This window comes from Mobula hypostoma, chromosome 8, assembly GCF_963921235.1.
Source record: "Mobula hypostoma chromosome 8, sMobHyp1.1, whole genome shotgun sequence".
Classification (NCBI taxonomy): domain Eukaryota; kingdom Metazoa; phylum Chordata; class Chondrichthyes; order Myliobatiformes; family Myliobatidae; genus Mobula; species Mobula hypostoma.
Genome location: NC_086104.1, coordinates 66,839,046 through 66,863,350, shown reverse-complemented (window position 1 = coordinate 66,863,350; position 24,305 = coordinate 66,839,046). Strand labels below are relative to the sequence as shown.

The following is a 24,305-nucleotide window of genomic DNA, read 5'->3' as shown; positions in this document are numbered from 1 at the left end:
CACCAAATTGGGTATAGAAGGCAAAATATGAGTGCAAATATTTCTATTTTTAAAAATATTCTAGTTAACCATCTTATGCACAGAATGTTCTTCATCACTGACGATATAAAGATGTTTTCTTTTGTCCTATATTACAAAACACATTCCACATTTCAAATTTACTTGCTCCCAGCTTAGCACTTGAACATGACAAACTCAAATATCAAAAATGTATAAGCATAGAACATTTATTAGTTCATCATCCAAAAATAATGTCAATACAAAATTAAATAGTTATCTTTGGTGCAAACATGCTCTTATAGTCCTCTTAGATTCATAAATGTATGTCTGTATAATTACAGATATATTTGTGCAGTCATTTTAAATTTAAGCACGGCTCCAGGTAATTTAATAGCTCTATTCAGAATGACTTTGAATTTTTTTGCATTTACATGAAGTTTATGCCAGCCCTGAACTTTGGAGGGCTGGATTTGAAAAAGAACTGATAATCAGTTAAGAATAGCAATCATTTTGCTAAAATATTGTTAACATATAATTCTTCAAAAAGCAACTTTTTGGTAGTTTGGTAGCTTAGGCAGCAATAATAATGATGAAGAGGCCAAAGATGGTGATTATTGTAAAACAAAAATGTGACATACACTTCATTACAAAAGCCAAATTGTAAACCAACTATGCCCATTAAGCTTTTCAGAGTGGCACCTCAGAGTATAACCTTTGACATTGTTCTACTAATGCTATCGCTGAAAGGGGATGGAGCGAAAAGCCACGTCCTAAGTAAAATTTGGTCAAGAATAAATGGCAAAGTTCATAGTCAGGAATGTTAAGATATATTTTTCAAGGTCTGATATATTCTTGGTATCTGTACGAATTGAAAAATTGAAATAATGAGCAATAAAAAGTTTAAGCACTGCAAGAGGTTTCTCCTTCCATATGTTTCCATGTCTGTGCTGCACTACTTTTCGCTGAATTGCATCCATCTACTGGCATTTTGGAATCCTTTCTTTAAATGCCTTTCTCTTTGCTATCTGCTCCAATTGTTTTTAAAATAGTCTTGTTCTTGCCCACTTTATTTATAGAATGCATAAGTGACATGAAATTTTATTAGATGTATTAAAGATAAAACACATTTGAATTGAAAGCATGCCTTCAGAAAGTACTTGCATGGAGAACAAAAATCAGTTCCCAAGTTCCATCGTTATTGCCTCCAATATCATAATAATCCCCCCACCACCACCCCAGAATGCAGCATTTCTTCTTCCTGTAGCCCATTTAGTAACCAAAGTAATCTGCAACAATGAAATTTATACAGGCAGTAGCAGCTACCATGGCGTCATGATATCAACAATAATTCCTAAAATGATGTCACTGCTGGTCAAAAATACAACTGTGCATATGTCCTGAAATGGAACACACAAGAAAGAGACAAAGAATAATGCATAAAGTAACAAAAGTTCACCATGTTTATACTCAAAAGTCATGAAACAATTTTGCAGCAACAGAACAATAAATGGTCCAAACAGCTGTTTTGCATGCTTAACATTATCTCAAACAAAACCTTAATTTGAGATGTCTTTCTTGTGCTTTTCCTTCATAAACACACTTCACAGCATAGGTTTCCTTCACCTTCTGGTCAATTAAGGCTGATTACTTTGCAGGGTTTACTGTTGCACTGTAAAATGACTCAATGCTTGCTTCAGTTTTGCTGCAATCTAGTGCAAAATAATAAAAATAATCTTCAGTTGCAATAAACCTCAACATATTCTTTAAGATCTTCCAACAAATGTGTAAACATTGATTAACTGTTCAATGGCATCCTCTCATTCGTTGCTTTTTACTCCCTATATCATTCTTTAGAATTGTTTCCCTCTTTATAGTCAATTCTAACACATAGCCATCTCTCAACTATACTCCTCAGTGAAAGAAAACAAGTTAGTTTTAAATAGCGAGAAGTTGGCAGAATAAGGGAGAGGCAAATGGAATGACTCTGATAAGGACAGGCATGGATTACGATGGGGATAAGAATAGAGGTCATTTGATCAATAGGTTATTGGAAGCAGCAGGTAAAAAAACTGGATCGCTTAGCTATAGGAAACAAATGCTTTTTACTTAAACACAACATAATTTTAAACACATAGACTTTAATTGCATGATGAAAAGAAATTGGCATTTCGCCAATTATCCCAATGGAATCCAAAATAAAACAGATCAACTATGCCACTTACTGTCTCATAAAACTGGACTTGTTGCTGTAAGTAGTGTTGCATTACAGAATTGTAATCATAAATCCGATTACTGTGGAAGTGATTCATCTCAGCTGTAATGAAAGTATGGAAAGTTAATCATCTTTATTTACTAAAACAATGAAAGAAAATTAACTATATTTAACTTTCTATGATGCAATCAAATTTTTCTGATACTCAACTTTCTCTTTTTCACATTCCCTTATTCCAGACAATGCAAGGTGAAATGGCTCATGAAGGGATTATGGACAAAAGTTAGTAAAATATTTATGACTCATCAGACTTCTGTGCCCCAACTTACTACGTCTGCTTCCCATCAATAATCGGGAAAGTGAAGGATCTGAGCAATGAGTGGAGGGGTCAGAATAAACAGTTCAAGATTAAACAGCAAATGTCAATAAAAACCGAAGTTCTTGGTGCAATATTTTAATATACAACGGAAGCAGAAGTTTAAACCAGGACAAAAGTGATATGAGAGAGATTAATCCTGTAAAAAAATGGCTAAAAAAAGAAATCTTGCATGTAGCCTTTGCAGTTCATGGGATTTTGGTTCCATATCAAGGTCAATGTTAATGGGGGATAGGATTAATACTTGGCACAGGTAGAATAATGAAAAACCGTACCTGTTGCCAGTGGCTGAAAATATTATAAGTTATATCATTGGTGATGGGTGAAAGCTAAGTGGTATCATTTTAGTAATCAGTGCAATTTCATAGTTACCAAAGTTACTGCACTTTTAGTCTTCCTTCGGTTTCTTTCTTTTACTCACAGATAGAACATAGAAAATCTGCAGCACATTACAGGCCCTTCAGACCACAATGTTGTGTCGACCATGTAACCTACTCAAGAGCCTACCTAGAATTTCCCTACCGCATAGCCCTTTAGTTTTCTAAGCTCTGTGTACCTATCTAAGAGTCTCTTAAAAGACCCCGTTGTATCCGCCTCTACCAACTTCGCTGGCAGTGCTATCCACACACCCACCACTCTGTGTGAAAATCTTACCTCTGACATCCCCCTTGTACCTACTTCCAAGCACCTTAAAACTATGCCCCTCATGTTAGGCATTTCAACCCTGGGAAAAACCCTCTGGCTTTCCACACAATCAATGCCTCTCATCATCTTGTACACCTCTATCAGGTCACCTCTCATCCTCCATCGCTCCAAGGAGAAAAGGCCAAGTTCACTCAACCATTTCTCATAAAGCATGCTCTCCAATCCAGGCAACATCCTTGCAACTCTCCTCTGCACTCACTATAGCATCCATACCTTTCCTGTAATGAGGTGACCAGAACTGAACACAGTACTCCAAGTGGGGTCTAACTAGTCTTATATAGCTGTAACATTACCTCACCGCTCTTCAAATCAATCCCATGGTTGATGAAGGCCAACACACCATACACCTTCTTAACAACACTGTCAACCTGCACAGCAGCTTTGAGTGTTCTATGGACATGGACCCCAAGATCTCGCTGAACCTCCACACTGCCAAAAGTCTTACCATTAAGATGATATTCTGTCTCCAAATTTGACCTACCAAAATGAACTATTTCACACTTATCTGGGTTGAACTCTATCTGCTACTTCTCAGCTCAAATCTACATCCTAGCGATGTCCCGCTGTAACCTCTGACAATCCTCCAAGACTATCCACAACACCCCCAACTTTTGTATCATCAGCAAACTTACTAACCCACCCTTCTACTTCCTCATCTAGGTCATTTATAAAAATCATAGAGGAGGGGTCCGAGAACAGATCCATGCTGAACTCCGCTGGTCATTATCCTCCATGCAGAATACAAACTATCCACAACCACCCTTTGCCTTCTGTGGTCAAGACAATTCTGGATCCACAAAGCAAGGTCTCATTACTTTCTGAATGAGCCCCTCATGGGGAACCTTATCAAATGCCTTACTGAAATCTATATACACTACATCCACTGCTCTACCTTCATCAATGTGTGTTGTTACATCCTCAAAGAATTCAATCAAGGTTGTAAGGCATGACCTGCCCTTGGCAAAGCCATGTTGACTATCCCTAATCAGGTTATGTCTCTCCAAATGTTCATAAATCCTGCCTCTCAGGATCTTCTCCAACAACTTGCCCACCATTGAAACATGCAAAACTGTAAACAAATATAGATTAAAAGCATGTCATTTTCCATTTTGTTTTTGTACCCACCTTGTAATGAGTAAGACATGGTGCCAATACGACTCACCATGGTGCTCTTTTCCTGTGCTGTTATCTTATTTAAGGCAACCAACTTGTCACCCTCTTTGGCTTTTTCTATGGCACCCTATTTAAAATATCACAATAAAAATAATAAAATGAACCATGAAAATCAGAGATATGATCCCTCCATAAAAATTCTATTCATAATCTTAGTTAATATTATCACTCATTAAAATTCTGGAGCAATTCTTCATCAGTAAAGGACTTGGCCATGAAAAGTTTCATCAAAACAGTAACATTTTTGAACAGGTTAGTTCCTAACAGAAATTTAAATTAAGAAAATATCAGATCAGGAGTAGCATAAGGCATATCTAAATATGAGATGCCAGCCTAATCAAGGTTTGGTACAGAATTACACGTCCTAAATTGTGATAATTGTGTACATTTTTTATATGGGTGCGCTCACAATCAATGAATCAGATTAAAACACTATAACATCTTGCTGTTTCCAGTCATAAATAGAAAACTTAGAAAATAGGACAGGAATAGGCCAGCTGCATCATTCACTATGAATATCATATTCCTGTGCTCTTCATACTCTTTGGTACCTTTCGAATAAATTTTGGTGAACAACGGAAAGGTAAGAGGAGCCGCTCTATGAACATTCCCATCACTAACAATGGTGAAGTCACTGCACAACACTAAAAGACAACGTTGATATCTTTGTAATGTTCTTCAACCAGAAGTGTGAAGTGGATGAAATCCCAAACAATACAGAAGCCAGTCTTCAGTTCTATGTTCAGTTTAATTCTCTCCATAATATTGAGAAACGCATGAACTAAAGTGTGCATAGCAATGGCTACTTGCCCTGATGTTTTCCAGCTGCAGCACAAAAGATATGCTTTGGAATTAGCCGTATGACTAGTCAAGAGTCAAGCATTTTTAGGTGAAACTTCAAGACTAGTATTCAATCATCAAGAAAACTGTAAGACATATTCTAACCACATGATGTAGGATAAATCCAATCTGTCCTCCGTCTCTTCATAAATATCTCTAAAGTGGCAGATGACATCATAGTCTATTATTATGCACCATCTATCAGTAATCTGCTCAGTAATGCTAAAATTAGGCTTTACCAAGATCACTTAGCTCTTAACTTTGATACAACTTTGGTCCAAGTGCATCTATTGAAACATAATTTATGGGGACTTCCGGTAGCGCTCATGGAGTGAAGTCGCATTCTTGACTCGCTCCATTACCTCTGAGTTTTTCTTCTTATGATCAGCTATATTTTAATTAACCATTAAGGTATCGACTTTTACAATATTTTGAAATAAATTGGGCTCTTTGATAATCGGATGCGTTTAAGGTCTGCTATGTCTAAGAATGGAAAAAACGGGAAGGATGGCAAACCTCCAGGTAGACCGAAAGGTACCGATTTCCCTCCGACTGAACCACCGCTGACTTTGAAAGCTATATCGGAGCTAATTCAAAGGGAAATTTCAACCTCTATCACGGAGCTGATTCGTGAGGAAATTTCAATTAATTTCCAGAAAATTGCCGATTCAATCGAGAAGATACAAATATCTACTACGGAACATCAGTCGGCTATATCTGATCTTCAAAAATCCACGCAACAAAGTGAGCTCAAGATGGAGAAAATCAAAGAAACAATTAATGTAATGAAGAAGAAACTTGACTTTCTGACCTTTAAAAACTCTGACTTAGAATCCAGAATGCGACGGCAGAATCTTCGAATGATTGGGGTGCGTGAAGCTGTTGAATCTGATAACCCTATGAAGTATTTTTCTCAACTTTTAAAAGATGCATTTCCTACTGTATTTCCTGACCAGCCACCGTTATTGGATCGTGTTCACAGAGTTCCATCATTCTCGCTTAGGTCAGATAAACCTCGACATGTCATTTTACGTTTTCATTACTTTCAAGACAAGGAGAAACTATTTCGTTTTGTTCGATCTAAAGGTTACATTGATTTTTTGGATCTTAAGTTCCGATTCATAGAAACATAGAAACATAGAAAATAGGTGCAGGAGTAGGCCATTCGGTCCTTCGAGCCTGCACCGCCATTTATTATGATCATGGCTGATCATCCAACTCAGAACCCAGCCTTCCCTCCATACCCCCTGACCCCTGTAGCCACAAGGGCCATATCTAACTTCCTTTTAAACATAGCTAATGAACTGGCCTCAACAGTTTGCTGTGGCAGAGAATTCCACAGATTCACCACTCTCTGTGTGAAGAAGTTTTTCCTAACCTCGGTCCTAAAAGGCTTCCCCTCTATCCTCAAACTGTGACCCCTCGTTCTAGACCTCCCCAACATCGGGAACAATCTTCCTGCATCTAGCCTGTCCAATCCCTTTAGGATCTTATACGTTTCAATCAGATCCCCCCTCAATCTTCTAAATTCCAACGAGTACAAGCCCAGTTCATCCAGTCTTTCTTCATATGAAAGACCTGCCATCCCAGGAATCAATCTGGTGAACCTTCTTTGTACTCCCTCTATGGCAAAGATGTCTTTCCTCAGATTAGGGGACCAAAACTGCACACAATACTCCAGGTGTGGTCTCACCAAGGCCTTGTACAACTGCCTTGTACAATTCGTGGAGGATTTCAGTAAACCAATTCGGGATCAACGGGTTCGTTACAGATCTGTGATGTCGAAACTCTACAAGATGGATTTAAAACCAGCGCTGCTTTACCCTGCACGTCTAAGGATTCGTACGTCGGATGGAGCCCTCTGTTTTTTTGAATCTCCATCGGATGCCCAGAGTTATCTGGATCAATTTTCATCTTCAACATCTTAATCGTAATTTTTAACTATCTCCATTGATCGGAGGTTGTGAATTTGTCAGTCTTAATTTTTTTTTGCCTTATATGGGCAGAAAAGTTTATTTTTGATTATTTAATATGGTTGCTAAACTTTCTATCTGCGTCATTCCTTTCTTTTTCCCAGGGGATTCTGGGTGGTTATTTCCTCACCTTCATTTTACGTATTTCCTTTGTGGCCTTAAATTTTGTAGTTTTTAAATCTACTTTGTTTTGTAGGTTTTCATAACTAGTTTATGTTAATAATCTCATTTTTTTTTGTTTTGTTTACTCATAGAGTCTGGGGTTTGTTGCGGATTTTTTATATTTTCTGGCTTTTACTCTGTTATATTAAGTGTTTGTTTTAATTGAGTTACCTTTTTTTTTCTTTTACTGTTTTATAATTAGCTGATCTTTTTTATATTTACACTTTTTTTAGGGAGCATATACCGGAAGTCATGGGGGTAGTTTTAGTGCTTGCTTCTTTCGGGCTGGTCTGCGTTAGATTTAGCCTTGGGGTCATGAGGTGGAGGGTGGTGGGAGGGGCTTCACGTTTTAGTTTCTTTCTTCTTGGGCTATGTACATTATTGAAGTATTGGTTGCGTTCTTCTTCCCGGTATCTCTTATTTGTTCTGTTCCCTTTCCAGGTTCATGGGTCGAGCCTATCGTCAATCCTCCTTGTTGCGGGTTGACTTTAGGGTTTATGGAGTCTATTATTAATTTTGTCTCCTGGAATACTAATGGTCTTAATCATCCTATTAAAAGGAAAAAAGTTTTTAAAGTGTTCCGGAGACTTAAAGCACAAATTTTATTTTTACAAGAGACCCATGTGCGGAGGGGGGACAGACTACGTTTTTTTTAATTCTGGAAGGGACAACAGTTTCATTCGAACTCCAATGCTAAGATTCGAGGCGTCTCTATTTTTATAGACTCCTCAGTTACCTTTATACAACATGATACTATTTCTGATCTGAATGGTAGATTTCTATTGGTTAGTGGTCTACTATTTAATAAAAAGGTAGTTTTGGTTAATGTTTATGCTCCTAATATGGACTGTCCGGAATTTTATAAATCATTATTCAGTCAGTTCCCGAATTTGAATGAGTTTTCATTGATCTGGGGCGGAGATCTTATTACCTGTTTATCTCCAGCTTTGGACTGTTCGGCTCCTCTACGGACCTTACCTAATAAATCTGCAACTTTGATTAATTCATTCCCCTCTGATTCTGGGTCGACGGACATTTGGCGTTTTTTGCATCCTCAGGAAAAAGATTTTTCTTTTTTTTCCACATGTTCACAATTCCTATTCAAGAATTGATTATTTCTTTATTGACTCTCGTCTTATTTCTTCAGTGATTAAATGTGATTATGACTCTATAACCATTTCGGATCATACTCCACTTAAGCTTTCTATTAAAATTCAGGCCAATACACAAAATAATAGACAATGGTGTTTTAATTCGCTGTTGCTTCAGGACTCGGACTTTGTTAACTTTATGAATGAACAGATTGATCTTTTTTTTACAATTAACTATACAGAGGATATTTCTGTGAACATTCTTTGGGACTTTTAAAGCTTATATTCGTGGTCAGATTATCTCGTATTTTGCTGCTTTGAGGAAGAAGCTGAAGCAGGAGGAGTTGGTAATTGTGGACAAGATTAAGGAAATTGATAAGAAACATGTTATAGCTCCCTCTGAGGAGTTATATAAACAAAGAACTGAACTTCAAATGGAACACAGTTTATTACTTTCGTCCTCGATTGTAAACCAATTAAAGAAAACAAGAAGTGAATTTTATGTACACAGTGACAAAATTGGCAAACATGCTAAACCTCAAATTAATCAGATTTATAACCAAAATGACCGACTGATACTTGATCATGCGGGGATTAATCAAACCTTCTGTGATTTTTATTCTTCCTTATATCAATCAGAGTCTCCTCGAGATTCTAAATATATGAATGATTTTTTAGATAACCTAGACTTCCCTGAGATTTCACAGGATATGTCTTCTATGTTAGATACTCCCATTACCACGGATGAGATTAAGAATGTTATTTCCTCTATGAATTTGGGGAAAGCTCCTGGCCCTGATGGGTTTATCGTAGAATTTTATAAATGTTTTGCACCTTCATTAATCCCTTGGTTCTGTAGGGTTTTTGAGGCTTCATTAAAACTTGGTAAACTTCCCGAATCTTCTAATATTAAAGAAGGATAAAGATCCTGCTCAATGTGCATCTTATAGACCAATATCTTTATTAAATGTTGATTCTAAAGTTTTTTCTAAGTTATTAGCAAATAGATTAGAAAAAGTACTTCCTTTTATTATTTTGGAAGACCAAACGGGTTTTATTAAAGGTCGTTACTCTTTTTATAATATTCGCACATTGTTAAATATTGTTTATACTCCCTCACAAAATGTTCCTGAGTGTGTTATCTCTTTAGATGCTGAGAAAGCTTTTGATAGAGTAGAATGGCCTTACTTATTTAAGGTGCTTGAAATGTTTAATTTTAGCTCGAAATTTATATCCTGAATTAAACTGTTATATCATTCCCTGTGGCCTCGGTCCGTACTAACTCTCTAAGCTCACCTTTTTTCCCTCTTTTTCGAGGTACTCGACAAGGTTGTCCTCTTAGTCCTTTATTATTTGATATTGCATTGGAACCTCTTGCAATTGCCATTCGAGAATCTCCAAATATTACTGGGATAACTCAGGGCTTAAAGTCCCATAAAATATCACTCTATGCTGATGACTTACTTTTATATATTTCTAATCCCCAAAAATCCATCCCTGCTGTTTTAAAGCTATTAGCACAATTTGGTCTTTTTTCAGGTTATAAATTAAATCTTAGTAAGAGTGAACTTTTCCCGATTAATAAACAACTTCCCTTATATTATAACTTTACATTTAAATTGATTAATAATTATTTTTCATATCTTGGGATTAAAATTACTTGTAAATACAAAGATTTATTTAAGATTAACTTCTTACCCTTAATTGACCTTATTATTCAACTTTCATCTAAATGGTTTCCTTTATATTTAACTTTGATTGGTCGTATTAATGCAGTTAAGATTTTTTTTTGCCAAAATTTTTTATATATATTTCAGGCATTACCAATTTTTGTTCCAAAATCTTTTTTTGATAAAGTTGACTCCAAAATTTCTTCATTTATTTGGCAAAATAAAAACCCGAGACTGGGTAAAATACATTTACAGAAAGCTAAGAGAGATGGAGGTTTAGCATTACCTAACTTTAGACTTTATTATTGGGCAATTAATATTCGACATATGAAATTTTGGTTACTTGACCAGGATATACTATCCATTCCTAAATGGGTAGAATTGGAATTACAATCTGTTCAGGGTCATACACTTGGCTCTATTTTAGTTTCCTCTCTTCCTTTTGATTTGAAATGCCTTAAACAGGTATCTAACCCGATAGTTAAATATACCTTACGTATTTGGTTTCAATTCAGAAAATTTTTTGATCTTAACCAATTTGGGCTAGCGATTCCTATTTTAGGTAACATATTTTTTCCTCCCTCTTTTACGGATCGTGCTTTTCAAATTTGGAAGACTAAGGGTATTTCACGGTTTTGGATTTATTTTTAGATGGTTCCCTTATGTCTTTTGAACAATTATCTAATAAATATAATTCATCAAGAATACATTTTTTTAGATATCTACAAGTTAGAAATTTACTTTTAAAAAAGTACTATACTTTCTTCCTTTCCAATGCTTCCTCCTACATACATTTTAGATACCATAATTAACCTTAATCCATGTCAGAAAGGTGCATCGGCTATGATTTATAATATTATTATGAAACTTAGGAAAGCTCCATTTGATAAGATTAGGGTAGATTGGGAACAGGAATTGGGGTCTATCATTTCTGTGGATGACTGGGGGCAGATTTTACAATTAGTCAATACTTCCTCTATCTGTGCTAAACATTCCCTAATTCAGTTTAAAGTGGTTCATAGAGCACATATGTCCAAAGATAAATTAGCTTGCTTTTATTCTCATATTAATCCTTTTTGTGATAGATGTCCGGGGCAGATAGCCTCTTTAACTCATATGTTTTGGTCTTGTCCTACTCTGGAAACTTTTTGTAGAGACATTTTTAATACTATCTCCAAGGTATTGAATATAGATATCTCTCCTCACCCTATTACTGCTATCTTTGGACTACCTAAAATTTCCAGTAATCTTTCTCCTTCAGCCCGTAGAATGATTGTATTTCTTATTTTAATGGCGAAAAGATGTATCTTACAACATTGGAAAGAGCCTAATGCTCCAACTACCTTTTTTTGGTTTTCTCAGACGATATTATGCTTGAATTTGGAGAAAATTAGAAGCAATCTTTATGATTCCTCATTTAAATTTGAACAGACCTGGAGATCTTTCATTCAATATTTTCATTTAATGTAATATATACCCTTCTTGTTTTTTTTTACTGTTTTTAATGGAGGTTGGGATTGAGGACGTGATTTTAAGTTTTTTAACTCTGTTTGGTTTCAAGTTAGCCCATTGCTTTGCTTTTAGTTAGTTGCACGGTGGTTTTTTTTGGGGGGTTTTTTTTTCCTTTTCTCTATTGATATATATATAAAAATTAGTATACTATTATGTTACCTTGGTACGTTATGTTTAAATTACATTGTTTGTATCATTTTTTTTGTATTAATATCTCCTGTAATTTTATTATATTCTAACAGTGTATTAGTGCCTATATGGCTTACCCTTTTGTATACTTATTCAATAAAAAGATTTAAAAAGAAAGAAAGAAACATAATTTATGATAGAGGCTGGAAAGATTCCTCAATTGAAGCTGGAGTGCCTCTTGTCCTTCGTTGCGCTTGCACTGAGATACTTGCTAAACTACTTAAACATATTCAAAAATATGGTTGAGGATTGAATGTTTGTGACCATGTGGGTTTCCTCCCACATAACAAAAATGTATAAGTTAGTAGATTAATTGGTCACATGGTTATAATTGGGTGGTGCAGGCTCGGTGCACTGTAAGAGCCTGTTACTGTGCAATATCTCTAAATAAAATTAGCTGAACAACTTGGCTGTTATGCCCAAACCAGCACGCTAAAATGCAAGAATAGTAAATATGGCCCATAAAAATTACTTTTTACACTGTATATCATATGTTTCAATATTCAGTTTCCAGCTGCTACTCAGTTGACAGCATTCTTAATACCGATTGTAAAATGGAGTTTATTTCATCTGCTGGCTATGAATTTTTCATCTCTATCTACACATCCTACTTTATAAAATATGTCATCAATACTGGGATTATGAATTACATTAATATAGTTCTCCAGCCTTATGTTGGATGTTTAGCTTCACATCATCTTGCTTCAATTTTTTTAAATTCTGCTCTTATTGTTGTCTGACTCGGCAAAAAAAAAACTTCAATAGAACATTTCACTTGTTAATTTTCTTTTACCTTGTGCACTCCAATGATATCAGGGAAACATCCTAATAATCCTTTGTATTCCTGGTTGGTTTCCATCAAATAATGCAGATCTTTTTTGGGCTGTTGAAGACATAAGTTTATATGACATTTCCACACAACGGCACATGCTGCAAAAATCTCTCTCATACTTGGATGTCATAATTTCAATTCCAGTAGTTTCTCCCATGTGATAAAGAACAATGTTTTACATATTGTAAGTGCACAATCTCTCTTCAAACCAAAATCAGTATTTCTCATGTTTCTTCATCACCTCTTTGATTTCCCGGTGTTGAACCACATCAGCAGCCTGAGGTATAGTATACTTGTAATCTAACTCATACTTACTTTATCAGTAATAATACCAACATGGTCAAAAATTGTCAAGCTGAATCAAAATTTAAGTAATACTTGCAGAATGATCAAAATCTCGTGTTTCACCACCAAGCTGATGGCTTAGATCATGGTTCACAATGAAAAAGCTGCCATTAAATTAAAATGACATTGTTTCATATGCAATGCATTTATGAATGTTACATGCCTATTTTACATTTCCATGCAATCACCCAAACTAAGAACATTTTTTATACCTGTTCTGCAAAGAGGTTAGCTATTTCTTCATAGGTCTTTCCTGCTTCAGTTAAAGGATCTGTCAGAATGGATTCACCTGAAATACAAATGAATAAACAGTGAGTTCTTGGCAAATTAAATTACAATTGTTATGAATAATACACCAAGCCACAGAAAAGATTTTTTTTACAAAATGACCATGTCCACATGCAAACAGGCTTAGAGCCTCCTTTTGATTGTATTGACTGTGGCACTGTTATCCAAACTCTGGCCTCAAAAATATCACACAACTTTAAACGCAAGTTACATTCAGTGCCAATAAAGTCTCCACCATTTCAGCATTAATATACATTGTGTTAAATGCAGACTCTGAACTGTACACAGAACCAACCTGCCACACAGAACCAGACTGCCACATGGAGTTTATGCCCACTGCACTCATTCCTAGCCCAAAGAAGTATAGATACTGATGAAGGGTCTCAGCCTGAAACACCATCTGCTTATTTTTTTTACCCACAGATGCTGCCTGACCTGCTGAGGTCCTCCAACATTTTGTGAGAGTTACTCTGGATTTCCACATCTACATAATCTCTTGTGTTTAGGACCCAATTTCTGTTTCCTTGTTTTTATTTTGCCATTTCTATCAATTTATCATCAGGTATTCACATATTAAGCTGACGCTGCTTTTTAAATAATTACTTTTTGTGACCAAACTATTTTTTAAATGTGTTGATCAAATCACAAAGTTACCGTCTTCAGAAAGTAGTTTAGAGTCAGAGAGCAATACAGTATGGATAAAGGCCCTTCAGTCCAACCAGTCCATGCTAACCATGTTGTCCATCCAGCTAGACCCAATTTCCTGTGTTTAGCACATGTCCCTCCAAGACCGAACTCCTCAAGTACCTATCCAAGTATTTCTTAAATGAACCACTTCCTCGGTTAGTTCATTCCATATAGTCACTACCCTTTCCATGGCAAAAGTTGCCCCTCAGATCCTTTTTAAATCTTTTCCTTCTCACCCCAAGCATAAACTTCCTAGTTTTGGACTACTCTAGGAAAAAGGCTGTTACCATCTACCTCATCCATGCCTCTCAATTTTAAACACTTCAATAAGGTCTCTCCTCATTTCCCTACATTCCAACAAAAACACAAGTTTTAAAATATAACATAATTATGCTAATTCAAGGTAGATTTGTGACTAGGCCAATGAGTTTAGCAGCCACCTACGGGGTTTGAGGAAGGGATGGGATGGAAGAAACTTTTCAAGGTGGTTGCAATTTGTATTGGAATCACAATTGCCTCTATGGTGGAAACTCCCCACGATAGGATGTTTAACTTCACAAAAGCCCTTTTATTTCAGCCAAGAATGTAATCTCACCTTGACAAAAGAAAACAAACTCCTAACTTTGATGCAACACACATCAAAGTTGCTGGTGAACGCAGCAGGCCAGGCAGCATCCCTAGGAAGAGGTACAGTCGACGTTTCAGGCTGAGTCCCTTCGTCAGGACTAACTGAAGGAAGAGTTAGTAAGAGATTTGAAAGTGGGAGGGGGAGGGGGAGATACAAGATGATAGGAGAAGACAGGAGGGGGAGGGATGGAGCCAAGAGCTGGACAGGTGATTGGCAAAGGGGATATGAGAGGATCATGGAACAGGAGGTCCGGGGAGAAAGACGGGGGCGGGGGGAAGAAACCCAGAGGATGGGCAAGGGGTATAGTCAGAGGGACAGAGGGTGAAAAAAGAGAGTGAGAGAAAGAATGTGTGTATAAAAATAAAAAACGGATGGGGTACGAGGGGAGGGTGGGGCGTTAGCGGAAGTTAGAGAAGTCGATGTTCATGCCATCAGGTTGGAGGGTACCCAGACGGAATATAAGGTGTTGTTCCTCCAACCCGAGTGTGGCTTCATCTTTACAGTAGAGGAGGCCGTGGATAGACATGTCAGAATGGGAATGGGATGTGGAATTAAAATGTGTGGCCATTTGGGCCCAAGGATAAGTGCCAGGAGAAAGATGTGCTTAGTGGTATCTTTCCCTCCCACCCCCCTGGTTTCCGCAGGGATCGCTCCCTACGCGACTCCCTTGTCCATTCATCCCCCCCCCCATCCCTCCCCACTGATCTCCCTCCTGGCACTTATCCTTGTAAGCAGAACAAGTGCTACACATGCCCTTACACGTCCTCCCTTACCACCATTCAGGGCCCCAAACAGTCCTTCCAGGTGAGGCGACACTTCACCTGTGAGTCGGCTGGGGTGATATACTGCGTCCAGTGCTCCCAATGTGGCTTTCTATGTATTGGCGATACCCAAAGCAGACTGGAAGATCGCTTTGCTGAACACCTACGCTCTGTCCGCCAGAGAAAGCAGGATCTCCCAGTGGCCACACATTTTAATTCCACATCCCATTCCCATTCTGACATGTCTATCTACGGCCTCCTCTACTGCAAAGATGAAGCCACACTCAGGTTGGAGGAACAACACCTTATATTCCGTCTGGGTACCCTCCAACCTGATGGCATGAACATCGACTTCTCTAACTTCCGCTAATGCCCCACCCCCCCCGTACCCCATCCGTTTTTTATTTTTATACACACATTCTTTCTCTCTCTCTCCTTTTTCTCCCTCTGTCCCTCTGACTATATCCCTTGCCCATCCTCTGGGTTTCCCCCCCACCTTGTCTTTCTCCCTGAACCTCCTGTCCCATGATCCTCTCATATCCCCTTTGCCAATCACCTGTCCAGCTCTTGGCTCCATCCCTCCCCCTCCTGTCTTCTCCTATCATCTTGTATCTCCCCCTCCCCCTCCCACTTTCAAATCTCTTACTAACTCTTCCTTCAGTTAGTCCTGACGAAGGGTCTCAGCCTGAAATGTCGACTGCACCTCTTCCTAGAGATGCTGCCTGGCCTGCTGCGTTCACCAGCAACTTTGATGTGTGTTGCTTGAATTTCCAGCATCTGCAGAATTCCTGTTGTTTGCGTTCCTAACTTTGATGATAATGTTAATGATGGAAATATACAATATTATAAGACTCAGTTTCTGAAATGTTATTTAAGGTAGTTTGCATTCTGTGGATCATCATTCACTAAAGATTACAGTATAATATTAACGCAGAAATATAACTTACTAACACTCACTAGACTTGCCACCAATGATGTAAAAAGATCCAAAATTGAAGATGGAGAATTTTAAGTTTTAAAACCTAGACAAGTGCTGGAGTGATTGCAAAACATTAATTATAATAAAGTAATACTTCCTGTAACAGGTTGAAATAATAAGCTTGCAAAAGTTTAACGTAACTTCTCAAAATATAATCGAGTCCTGCTGCAAGATTATTGTCAGCCATACTTTTCCAGGATATTTACTTATAAACTGGATTATGAATTACTTGACTTTTTCCTTTCAAATAGTACTTTTCAGCTTTAAGAATCAATCATCATACTGGGCACGTACAAGAGTATTGCAGCAATCTTTGTATGTACATTTATGATATTGCAGCATACAGTGGCATGCAAAAGTTTGGGCACCCTGGTCAAAATTTCTGTTACTGTGAATATCTAAGCAAGTACAAGATTACCTGATTTTCAAAAGGCATGAAGTTAAAGATGACACATTTCTTTAATATTTTAAGCAAGATTACATTTTTACTTCCACCTTTCACAGTTTCAAAATAACAAAAAAAGGAAAAGGGCCCGAAGCAAAAGTTTGGGCACCCTGCATGGTCAGTACTTAGTAACACCCCCTTTGGCAAGTATCACAGCTTGTAAACACCTTTTGTAGCCAGCTAAGAGTCTTTCAATTCTTGTTTGGGGGATTTTCGCCCATTCTTCCTTGCAAAAGGCTTCTAGTTCTGTGAGATTCTTGGGCCGTCTTGCATGCACTGCTCTTGAGGTCTATCCACAGATTCTCGATGATGTTAAGGTCGGGGGACTGTGAGGGCCATGGCAAAACCTTCAGCTTGCACCTCTTGAGGTAGTCCATTGTGGATTTTGAGCTGTGTTTATGATCATTATCCTGTTGTAGAAGCCATCTTCTTTTCATCTTCAGCTTTTTTTTTTAAACAGACAGTGTGATGTTTGCTTCCAGAATTTGCTGGTATTTAATTGAATTCATCCTTCCCTCTACCAGTAAATGTTCCCCGTGCCACTGGCTGCAACACAAGCCCAAAGCATGATCGATCCACCCCTGTGCTTAACAGTTGGAGAGGGGTTCTTTTCATGAAATTCCACACCCTTTTTTCTCCAAACATACCTTTGCCCATTTCTATTCAAGTTCTATTCAAAAAGTTCAAATAGAACTTTTTGAGCAAAGGTATGGTTGGAGAAAAAAAAAAGGGCGCAGAGTTTCATGAAAAGAACACCTCCCCAACTGTTAAGCCAGGGGTGGATCGATCATGCTTTGGGCTTGTGTTGCAGCCAGTGGCACAGGGAACATTTCACTGGTAGAGGGAAGAATGAATTCAATTAAATACCAGCAAATTCTGAAAGCAAACATCACACCGTCTGTAAAAAAGCTGAAGATGAAAAGAGGATGGCTTCTACATCAGGATAATGATCCTAAATACACCTCAAAATCCACAATGGACTACCACAAGAGGTGCAAGCTGAAGGTTTTGCCATGGCCCTCACAGTCCCCCGACCTAAATATCATCGAGAATCTGTGGATAGACCTCAAAAGAGCAGCACATGCAAGATGGCCCAAGAATCTCACAGAACTAGAAACCTTTTGCAAGGAAGAATAGGCAAAAATCCCCCAAACAAGAATTGAAAGTCTCTTAGCTGGCTACAGAAAGCGTTTACAAGCTGTGATACTTGCCAAAGGGGGTGTTACTAAGTACTGACCATGCAGGGTGCCCAAACTTTTGCTTCCGGCCCTTTTCCTTTTTTGTTATTCTGAAACTGTAAAAGATGGAAATTAAAAAGTAATCGTGCTTAAAATATTTTAAAAATGTGTCATCTTTAACTTTATGCCTTTTGGAAATCAGGTAATCTTTTACTTGCTTAGCTATTCACAGTAGCAGAAATTTTGACTAGGGATGCTCAAACTTTTGCATGCCACTTTACAAAAACAACTGTCACATATATACCAGCTTCATGCTGGAAAGTACATGTCTTTTTATTGTTGATGAATTTACTTGGGACAGACATAAAAGCCAAATTTTTTGGACATTTAGGGAAGTAGCAAACAATAAGCAACCTCCTGCTTAGACAATTTGAATGTCAGGCAAGTAAGAAATAACCTATTTATATACAGGATATAAGCCTAAAACAAACATATAGTTCTTCAAATATGGCTTAGCTTCATATTCATTTATCAGTAAAAGGGAAGCACAACTGGAAGTGTGGCCGCTAAGCGTTCATTGAAACTCATCAAATATTGAAAGGCCTAAAGAGTGGATTTGGAGAGGATGTTTTCTATAGGCTAGAACCAAAGGGCACAGTCTCAGAACAGAGCGACATACAATGCCTACAAAAAATATTCATCCCTTTGGAAGTTTTCATGCTTTATTGTTTTACATCATTGAATCACAGTGGATTTTATTTGGCTTTTTTGACCCTGATCAATAGAAAAAGATTCTTTTGTGTCAAAGTAAAAACAAATTTCTACAAATTGGTCTAAATTTATTATAATTATTAAACACAATAATTGACGGCATAATTACTCACTTCCTTGAAGTCAGTATTTAGTAGATGCACCTTCGTCAGCAATTACAGCCTTGAATCTGTGTGGATAGGTCTCTATCAGCTTTGGACACTGCAATTTTTCCCCCATTCTTCTTTACAAAATTGCTCAAGCTCTGTCAAATTGCATGGAGATCATGAGCGAACAGCCCATTTCAAATCCAGCCACAAATTCTCAATTGGATTGAGGTCTGGATTTTGACTTGGCCACTCCAGGTTAACTTTGTTGCTTTTAAGCCATTCCTGTGTAGCTTTGGCTTTAAGCTTAGGGTCATTGCCCTGCTGGAAAACAAATCTTCTCCCAAGTTACATTTCTCTTGTCGACTGCAACAGGTTTTCCTCCAAGATTCCCAGTATTTTGCTCCATTCATTCTACCCTCTACCTTCACAAGCCTTCCCAGGCTTGCTGCAGTGAAGCATCTCCACAGCTTGATACAGCCACCACCATGCTTCATGATAGGGATGGTGTGCTTTTGATGATGTGCTATGTATGGCTTATGCCAAACATAGTGCTTGGTCTGATGGCCAAAAACTTCAATTTGGGCAACAGTTGTTGAATGGGCAGTTCTCCAATCTCAGCCACTGAAGCTTGTAACTCCTCCAGAGTTGTCATAGGTCTTTAGGTGGCCTCCCTCACTAGTCCCCTTCTTGCACAGTCATTCATGAAGACAGCCTGCTCTCGGCAGATTTACAGTTGTGCCATATTCTTACCCTATATTGATGATTGACTAAACTGTACTCCAAGGGATATTCAGTGACATGGAAATTTTCTTGTATCCATCTCCTGACTTGTCCTTTTCAATAACCTTTTCGTGGAGTTTCTTGGAGTGTTCTTTTGTCTTCATGGTGTAGCTTTTGCCAGGATACTGACTACCAGCAATTGGACCTTCCAGATACAGGTGTATTTTTACTAATCAATTGAAACACCTTAACTGAACACAGTGATCTCAATTTAACTAATTATGTGACTTCTAAAACCAATTGGCTGCACCAGTGATGATTTGGTGTGTCATATTAAAGGTGGTGAATACTTATGCAATCAATTATTTTGTGTTTTATATTTGTGATTAATTTAGATCACTTTGTTTTAGGTCTGTTTTCACTTTGACACAAAAAAGTCCTTTTTGTTGAGCAGAGTCAAAAAACCAAAATTAAATTGACAGAGATTCAATGTTGTAAAACAATAAAACATGAAAACTTTCAAGGGGAGTGAATACTTTTCGTAGGCACTGTATGTTTATAACAGTGGTCCCCAGCCTCTGGGTCGCGTACCGATACACTGCCGCGAAGAATGCAGTGGTGCAGCAGTAGTCGGAACGCACCCAACACATCTTTAAGAAAAAAGCTGAAATAAACAAGCTAGCAAATTAGGTGCCGCCCGGCACATAAATGTTGGCCCAGATCAGAGGCGGTTGCCGATTGCGTCGCCTCTGATCTGGGCTGACATTTACGTGCCGAGCGGCACCTAATTAATTAGCTTGTTTATTTCATTTTTTTTTCTTAAAGATGTGCCGGGTGCATTCTGACTACCGCTGCACCACTGCATTCTTTGCGGCAGTGTATCGGTCTGCGGCCCGGAGGTTGGGGACCACTGGCTTAGAAGACAAATGGAAGGGAATTTCTTTAGCCAGAAGGTAGTAAAACTGTGGAATTCATTGCATAGACAGCTGTGGACATCAAGTCATTGGGTATATTTAAATGGACAACAGACAATAGGTGCAGGAGTAGGCCATTAAGCCCTTTGAGCCAGCACCGCCATTCACTGTGATCATGGCTGATCATCCACAATCAGTACTCTTTTCCTGCCTTCTCCCCATATCCCTTCACTCCGCTATCTTTAAGAGCTCTAACTCTTTTTTGAAAGAATCCAGAGAATTGGCCTCCACTGCCTTCTGAGGCAGAACATTCCACAGAACCACAACCCTCTGTGTGAAAAAGTTCTTCCTCAACTCTGTTCTAAATGGTCTACCCCTTATTCTTAAACTGTGGCCTCTGGTTCTGGACTCCCCAAACACCGGGAACATGTTTCCTGCCTCTAGCGTGTCCAATCCCTTAATAATCTTATATGTTTCAATCAGATCCCCTCTCATCCTTCTAAATTCCAGTGCACACAACCACAGTCGCTCCAATCTTTCAACATATGACAGTCCCGCCATCCCTGGAATTAACCTGGTGCACTCCCTCAATAGCTAGAATGTCTTTCCTCAAATTTGGAGACCAAAACTGTACACAATATTCCAGCTGTGGTCTCACCAGGGCCCTGTACAACTGCAGAAGGACCTCTTTGCTCCTATACTCAATTCCCCTTGTTATGAAGGCCAGCATCCCATTAGCTTTCTTCACTGCCTGCTGTACCTGCATGCTTACTTTCAGTGACTGATGAACAAAGACATCTAGATCTCGTTGTACTTATGGAGGCCGATATGTTCTTGTGTCAAAGGTTACAGGGAGAAGACAAGAGAATGGGGTTGAGGGGGATAATAAATCAGCCATGATGGAATGACAGAGCAGGCTCAATGGACTGAATGGCCTAATTATGTCTTATGCTGCATTAATTTGCATGAACCCAACAAGGCTACAGAGGGGTTCGGGTGGATGATAAAAGGTTTACCAAAGATCATTATAGCTATGGGACAAAGATGATCTCTTTGTATTTCAATAACTTTTAGAAGTCAATAGCTAAACTTCATATTAAATAATTTTTAGTTGATTTAGATATGTCAAGTCAAGTGAAGTTTCTTGTCATTAAATGGCATACATGCATGTAACATATATAACCATAATGGATATACAAATGTGACAATGTTTCTTCATACCAGGGTGTAAAGGACAGTAGTACACACAACACATAATAACTTATGAAGGTAAGGATAACATCTACAGATGAATCACACATACACAACAAACTAAAGTGCATTAATATTAAATATTGTAAGGTACGGAACAGATTAACCAGTGACACTCGAACAGAAGTCTAATGGCCTGGGGGAAGAACTTGTTTCTCATCCTGACCGTCCTTGTTTCTATGCATTATCATCTCCTGCCTGATGGTAGTAAGTCAGAGAGAATGCTGGATGGATGGGTGGGATCCTGATAATACTAAGGGCCCTGCATATGCAGCACTCCTGATAAATGTCCCCAGTGGATGGTAGGGAGACCTCTATGATCCTCTCAGCTATTCCACAGTCATTTGTAGAGACGTCTGGTCCAATGCTCGATTGCTCCCATACCAGATGGAGATGCAACTTGTCATGACGTTCTCAATGGTGCTCCTGTAAAATGCAGCTATGATGGTGGGGGAGGGGTGTGGGAATCTTGCTTGCCTTAATCTTCGTAGGAATTGGAGGCACTGCTGTGCCGCCTTTTTCAGGGAGGTGATGTTAAGGGACCAAGTGAGGTCATCCGTGATGTGAACTCCCAGGAACTTAGTGCACTTAGCTCTTTGTACAGAGGATCCATGTATTCGTAGAGGGGGATGATTTGTCTGCACCTTCCTGAATCCACAATGACTTCCTTTGTCTTCTCCATGTTCAGGCTTAGGTTGTTCTCCTCACACCAATCCACCAGCTGCTCCGCTTGTTCTCTATACTGCATCTGTCATCATTCCTGATAAGGCCAACCAGTCCTGAAGACTTCAGGGAAGTTTCTTGAGTCAAAAGTAGATGATCATATTGGAGCATTAGACCGAATCAGGAAATATAACTGGGTAAGTGGTTACAGTCAAAGACAAAATTATGGAAATTGTGACCAATGTTCTGCCAATTCCAAGGATGAATCAGAAATTAAGCCTCTGGTCTGGAGGATTTTATCATCAGAGGCAGAACCTGGTAAAGTGAACTTCATGAAATTATTTGCAAGTTAGTTGACAAGTGGGAGTCATTCTAAAGTGGAATGTAAGCGTCCAGGGCCAATAAGTTCCCTGAAGGGTGAAAGAGAAGGACAATGATTCCAAGTAAACCTGAAAAAGGAGTATCGAGAGCTGGATAAAGGGGGAAAAAAAGGAGAAGCATATAGTAAAGCAAGATAAGTGAAAACAGGGGAGGACTGAAAGGAATATAGAAAATGTAGGGGAGGTACATTCATAAGAAATTAGGGCAAAAATCTAACTTAACAGCTTATCAAATATATATGCAAACACAGCTGCAAAAATTATTGCAATATAGTACCTTCATAACCACTGGTTGTGAAGACCTGTGAAAGATTTTGCAGCGCTTTTCCTATCTTCTGATACTCCTTAGGCAGTGCTTTAAGAGAACATAGAACACAGTCAGCTTAAATTATCTTCAGTGTTGAAATCAATACAAATTGCACATACAGTATCTGCAGATGCTCAGGAACATAGGTAAAGCAGTTGACTTTCAAAAAAATTGTCCTATTATACTACCCCTGCCTCTCTGACTGTAAATTATAAACTTTACCTTGCACACTTTTTTCAGCTATTTCACATCCACAGAGGAGATGACCATTCAGCTCACCTTGTCTTTGCTGCTCTCAGAACATTTCCCATTTCCCTTACCCAGTATTTTCTCTCACATACCCATCAATTCCCAATTCTCCTTCCATCCATCAATACTAGGGGCAATTAAGACAAATAATTAAACGACCAAACACAGCATGTCTTAGAAAATGATTTTAAAAAACGGAAGCAGCCAGAAGAAACACAAGTGGCAAAGGGTGCATAGACTTGAATTAAACAGCAGCCAAGATTGAAAACAATCCCCAGAATTGTAAGGCAGCAGTACTAATCAACACACTATATGGTGCCACCTTGTGATGTGTTATTAATAGAACAAAATGATAAACACATATTAAAATAATAGGCCTATTATTTATTTTTTTCAAATACTTTTAAACAATGGTAAATGGAATGAGAAAGCTTCAAAACTGAGGTAAATTTTTACATATTACAAGATAAGAACTACTATGATACAAGTTATTATAATTTATTTTTAGTAATTTATTTAAGACTTTTGGGTTTCACTTCTGTATCATTTTAAGAGCTTCTTCTTTCAGTTAGTATTCTGGTCTCTAGAAGCACAGTTCATTTATGCAGTGTGTTTTGTATGAACATCACCTCCCTAATGTAAGCTTTCTTTAAAATATACAATTCACTTGGTCTTTCTCGGACACTTCTCTCCCCTTTCTCAATCTCTCAGTCTCCATCTCTGGAGACAGACTGTCCACTGACACCTTCTACAAGCCCACTGACTCTCGTAACTACCTCGACTATACCTCTTCCCACCCTGCCACATGCAAAAATGCCATTCCCTATTCCCAGTTCCTCCGTCTCCGCCGCATCTGCTCCCAGGATGAGGCTTTCCGTTCCAGGACATCTCAAGTGTCCTCTTTCTTTAAGGATC

General features: G+C 38.2%; 1 protein-coding gene across 1 annotated transcript in view; it reads right to left on the bottom strand.

Annotated features, from left to right (window-relative positions):
* Positions 1-211: 211 nt before the first annotated feature.
* Positions 212-24,305, bottom strand: part of snx9b (sorting nexin 9b) — a 132,787-nt gene continuing 108,693 nt past the window's right edge. The window contains exons 13-18 of the mRNA XM_063056023.1: positions 23,112-23,189; positions 13,293-13,369; positions 12,697-12,786; positions 4,419-4,533; positions 2,223-2,314; positions 212-1,709 (exon numbers count right to left, since the gene is read on the bottom strand). Of these exons, the coding sequence (XP_062912093.1) occupies positions 1,659-1,709; positions 2,223-2,314; positions 4,419-4,533; positions 12,697-12,786; positions 13,293-13,369; positions 23,112-23,189 (503 nt within the window). The 3' untranslated portion in view covers positions 212-1,658. The remainder of the gene's footprint in view (positions 1,710-2,222; positions 2,315-4,418; positions 4,534-12,696; positions 12,787-13,292; positions 13,370-23,111; positions 23,190-24,305) is intronic.